The sequence below is a fragment of the Alligator sinensis genome, unplaced genomic scaffold (genome assembly GCF_000455745.1).
Source record: "Alligator sinensis unplaced genomic scaffold, ASM45574v1 scaffold448_1, whole genome shotgun sequence".
Lineage (NCBI taxonomy): Eukaryota > Metazoa > Chordata > Crocodylia > Alligatoridae > Alligator > Alligator sinensis.
In genome coordinates this window covers 1,180,886-1,185,386 of record NW_005841870.1, presented here as the reverse complement: position 1 = coordinate 1,185,386, position 4,501 = coordinate 1,180,886, and the positions used below count along the sequence as shown (strand labels likewise).

Genomic DNA, 4,501 nt, shown 5'->3' with positions numbered 1-4,501 from the left:
TCCCTACACTGAGTAGGTATGCTCACAAGTGGGACATATTGACCTGGGCAGAGTGTCTCATTAATTTGTGTGTATTGCTTCCAGTACTCAATCAATTAATTCAGCACTACCTTGGGTAGCTACACAGCATGCATTGTGCCATACGAATATACCCAAAATAACTGCTGCAAGTTTGTTACATGAAGAAATAAACACTAAAAGTCTAATCTCTATCTTTAGTTTACTTTGCAGTGTGAGAACTTCCAGGTGGCAATGGACTATCCAAACCTTAGTCAAATTTAAGATCACTGAGATGGCATAGTATTTTGAAATCCTTGAAATACTCTATCTAAATTTAAGACCGCTGTCTAAACTAACTGTACGAAGCCCAAACTATGCTTATAAAATAATTATTGATGTGGGTAGTCAATGTCTTGTTTTGCAAAGGTAAGAGGGTGCCTTTCCCCTCAGATATACAGAGACATCTTATAAGCTGTCACCTCTTAACATTGGAGTTTTACCAATTACTATTCTTTTTCTTACCTTCCATTTTTGAGACCTGGAGAAGGTGGCAACCTTTTAGAACTACATTTATCTTGAGGTTAGTTAATTTGTAAATAAATTTTAACTTGGATTCAGACTGCCTCTGAATTTAACGTTGCGCTGATCAAGGTCATGAATGACCTTGTGCTCACTTTAAATTAGCTTTGAATGGTTGTTTTGGAAGAATTTTTATTTGCATGACTGATGGATTATTGCTTTGGAGGCTAAAACTCTTTGCAGGTGTGTTCGGAATGATCTGCTGGCACTTTTAGTTCTTGCTCAGCAGGTGTCAGTCAGTGGTAAAAGACAATTGGATTGGATTGTGGTGGTATTGGACCAGAACCTTTGATTTGACAATATATTTGCTTCATCTGCCATACTGTTCATCAAACACAAACTTTTTAATAAGAATTTCTAATGATGGGTTTTCTGCAGTAATATGGTTCTTGCATTGTAAAGCCTATAACAGTTGTAAAGAAACACTTGGAGGATATCATGACCCTGACTAGTTGGCTGTTTTCTCCCCATTGTTAAGACAGGTCTCATTGACACTTTCACTTAATACAGGAACCTGTTCAGAAGTAGGAAGTTCCTTTAAGAAAGGTGCATTTTTAACCAAAAACAGGAATAATGTGCTGAATTTAAGGGAAAATCTTAAATTATACTAAGTATATATAATTATACTCATTTTAAATTTCTTTTGCACTATGTTTAAACAACAATATGTTCTTTGATTAAGGGTGCTCTCATATTCATCTTTCCTCTGTAATACTTTCAGTAGGTGTCAAGGGATAATAAGGTCTTGTAGGAATAGCAAACTGCAGCAGAATAATAACATTGTCAAGTGAATGAATCTATGGCTTCTACAAATAGAAAGGCAGATTGTGAATGAAGCAGGCAATCTGTAAGAAAGGATGGCTGAGGTAGCTAAGGTATTGGCTAAAGTTTACAAGGGGGGATGTCTTGTCCTTGGCTTCACCACAGATTTTCTACCTAGTCTTGGAAGAGTCATTTTTACTAACCAGACAGTCTTAGAGCACTGTTTAGTTATATAACTGATAACATTTGATTAGGTCAATCACAGCAACTACTACAAAGTTTCATTGGTATTATATGATGTCTAGTGTGCTCTGAATTTTTTAATGAATAAATGCTTTGTTCATATCTTCCAAAGGATTTCTAAAATAGCAGTAAATTTGTAGTTAGTCATTTTTAAAATACACTAAAATTAAATGTGAGTACAATAAAAGTAGGCACGATAATATACTGTCATTTTGTACAGGAAGCCATCGAATCATTCAAAGAAGCCCTGAAGCAGAAAGCAGACTTCATAGATGCATATAAGAGTCTGGGACAGGCTTATAGGTGAGCATGTTGAAAAATATTTTTTAATTTTGCTATCCATCATGGGATGTTCTTGAAGTGCCTAGCACACTGCCAGCTCCATATTCAGTAAATATAATAAAGCAATGTAAGTAGTTCTTGTTCATGCAATGTTAACTTGGCTCCTTGTATAATACATTTTATAATTACATGATTGCCTATTATTTTTTCCACAAGTCCTGTGTGCAGTCTTGTACATGGGGTGGATGGTATTTACTAATCAAAAAGCTAGTAATTTCCTTATTCTTATCATTTAGTGCTTGGTCTCATTCCTTATTTATGACAGTGGTGAAACTCTGCCCTGAATTTAGAACTCTTGGGTGTTTTTACATGTGCTTGGGGGGGGCCTTAATTAGAGTGGCTCCAAGAACCTCTCTAGCAGACTCAATTAATTTCAGCCTGTTGGAGTAGCCTCTAGGCTTGTGTTTAGGCACCTCTTGATTTCCCATGAGTTCTCCTATGGCACTTTTTATTGTGGTAATTAAGTGCTTCACAGCCATGAGTGAATAGATCTTCACCATTGTTACTGAGTCTTGGGGGTGGGAGAGGTGCTTGCTTGGGATCATGGTGCCCTTGTCTGGTGTGGCTTCTCTGGTTGTGGGGTGGGGAAGAATTGCTACTTGGCTTTTTGAGGAACCTAGCTTTTTGGTCCTTTACCTTCCCTGGTTCTCAGTAGCCTTGACTCAAGGAGCTGTCATCCAGTTTCGCTCCTGAGTGAGGGATTTCACCTTCTGTTAGGGGAGACCCAATGCAACCCCCATCCCAAGCAGCACAGCAGACCAGTCTCTTATACATGCCTTTACTGAGGCATTTACTGGGGCAAAGGCCACCCATCCAGAGGTTCTCTGTCCTCTCCATATGGGTTAAGCAGTCCAGCCTGAAGAGCCTTGCATGCCCTGAAAGATATTTATCTGTTCCCTTTCCAGTCTTTCCAGCTCCCCAAAACTTCACCACTTCCCTCGGCTCCCAGACCTTTCTAACCAGGCCCTGCCAAGCTGGTTTTTTGGGGTTTTTTTTGTTTTTTTTGTTTTGTTTTTGTTTTTTTGGGTTTTTTTTGTTTGTTTTTTTTGTTTTTTTGGACCTGCCCTCCCATTGTCATATTTATCCCTGGGTATTGCAAGTCAAGTCAGTGCTGAGACTGCTGCAACTATTGGGGAATCTTAGATGCTGTAACAACCCTCCTCCATTCTGCCCTGTGTTTGGCTAGCTGTGTGCACTCTGTCAGTTGACGCTCCATCTGGTCCTAATACTGGTTCCCCAGCTTGTCTTGGGTCTGCTTCTTTTTCTCCACTGTGCCCTGTATTATGGTGTTGGCAATGGTGTCTGGCCTTCTTTTGACATGTCCAAATCATTGCAGCTTACATCGTTGCACAGCCTCCAACAATGGTTCATAGGTTCCAATTTCTTGACTGACTTGCTGCTTTACCGATTCATTGGTCCAGTGCTGTGTGTACAGGACACGCAGCAGTCTCTTAAGCAGCAAATTTCAAATGTATCAATTATATTCTCTAACTTCTTATTAAACATCCATGTCTCAGCTATAAAGCATTGTAGAGATGACCACAGCATGCAGCAGATATAACTTTACCTTCAGTGTCATATTGCTGTTTGTCCATATTTTCTTTAGCCATATTAGTAGGCAACCTTGGCGCACTCCTACTGAAATTGCAGGCCATTGGACAATGGTGTTATTGATCAGCACTCCACTACCTGCATTGCTGTAAAGTTCTTGTGTTAGTGTTATCTGGAATCTGCTGATGTTATGCTTCTTCATCATGAGCTAAAGTGCTTTGTGTTACACCCTATCAAAATTTTTCTTAAAGTTTATGTATTTAATGGTGAAGTTCTTTTTTGGTGATCACAGTACTTTTCACACAGTACTTGGATGTTGAAAATTTGCTCTGTGGTACTTCTCCCTGCTCTGAACCCAGCTTGCTCTTCTGCCAGCACAGTCTGTACTTGAGGCTTGAGTCTGGGCTGCTGCATCTTACCTTTATTGTTCTGTCAGCAAAGATATTCAAGACTGGTGTGTTGGCTACAAAGGACCAACTCACAGGATCATCAAAAAAATCTAGTTTTTTGGACAGATGCAAAAGTCAGGCCATAAACCTTGGGGCTGATCCTGTCAAACACCCACCCCCACACTCACACACTCACAGTCACAGTAGCTAGCTCTGAACACTAAGCACTGGTGTCAAGATATATCTATCCCCAAGTGCTGGAGTCCACCATCGATGGCCAGTCGAGGCTTTTTTCAGCGCGATGTTGCTGCAGAAGGGGGTTGCCGGCTGGTCCTTCTGGCTGGACAGTGTTACCAAATTTGCCTGTTACTTTGGGGTGTGCTCATTTATTAGGGATAGTTTCTAGGGTCTTGGTGAGTCTGTCAATGTGCTGCTTGTGTTACTATACGGAGCTGTATCTCTCCCTTCTGCAAGCCCTCATCCCCAATGGAGCTATCTTGCAGGACTCAATCTCAATGGGACTGGGTTTCTCCAGTCACCAAATCAATCATACACACAAACACACACAAATTAACGTGACACGCCTGACCTGGCCAGGCTGATCAGCATGGACAGGCTGGCTGACACCCTCATAT

At 40.5% G+C, this 4,501-nt stretch overlaps 1 protein-coding gene across 1 annotated transcript in view; it reads left to right on the top strand.

Annotated features, from left to right (window-relative positions):
• TTC13 (tetratricopeptide repeat domain 13) overlaps nt 1-4,501 on the top strand; it is a gene marked incomplete at its 5' end in the record, with an annotated part of 67,583 nt that overhangs the window by 25,332 nt on the left and 37,750 nt on the right. Inside the window, one exon of the mRNA XM_025194733.1 lies at nt 1,805-1,887. Within this exon, the coding sequence (XP_025050518.1) occupies nt 1,805-1,887 (83 nt within the window). The remainder of the gene's footprint in view (nt 1-1,804; nt 1,888-4,501) is intronic.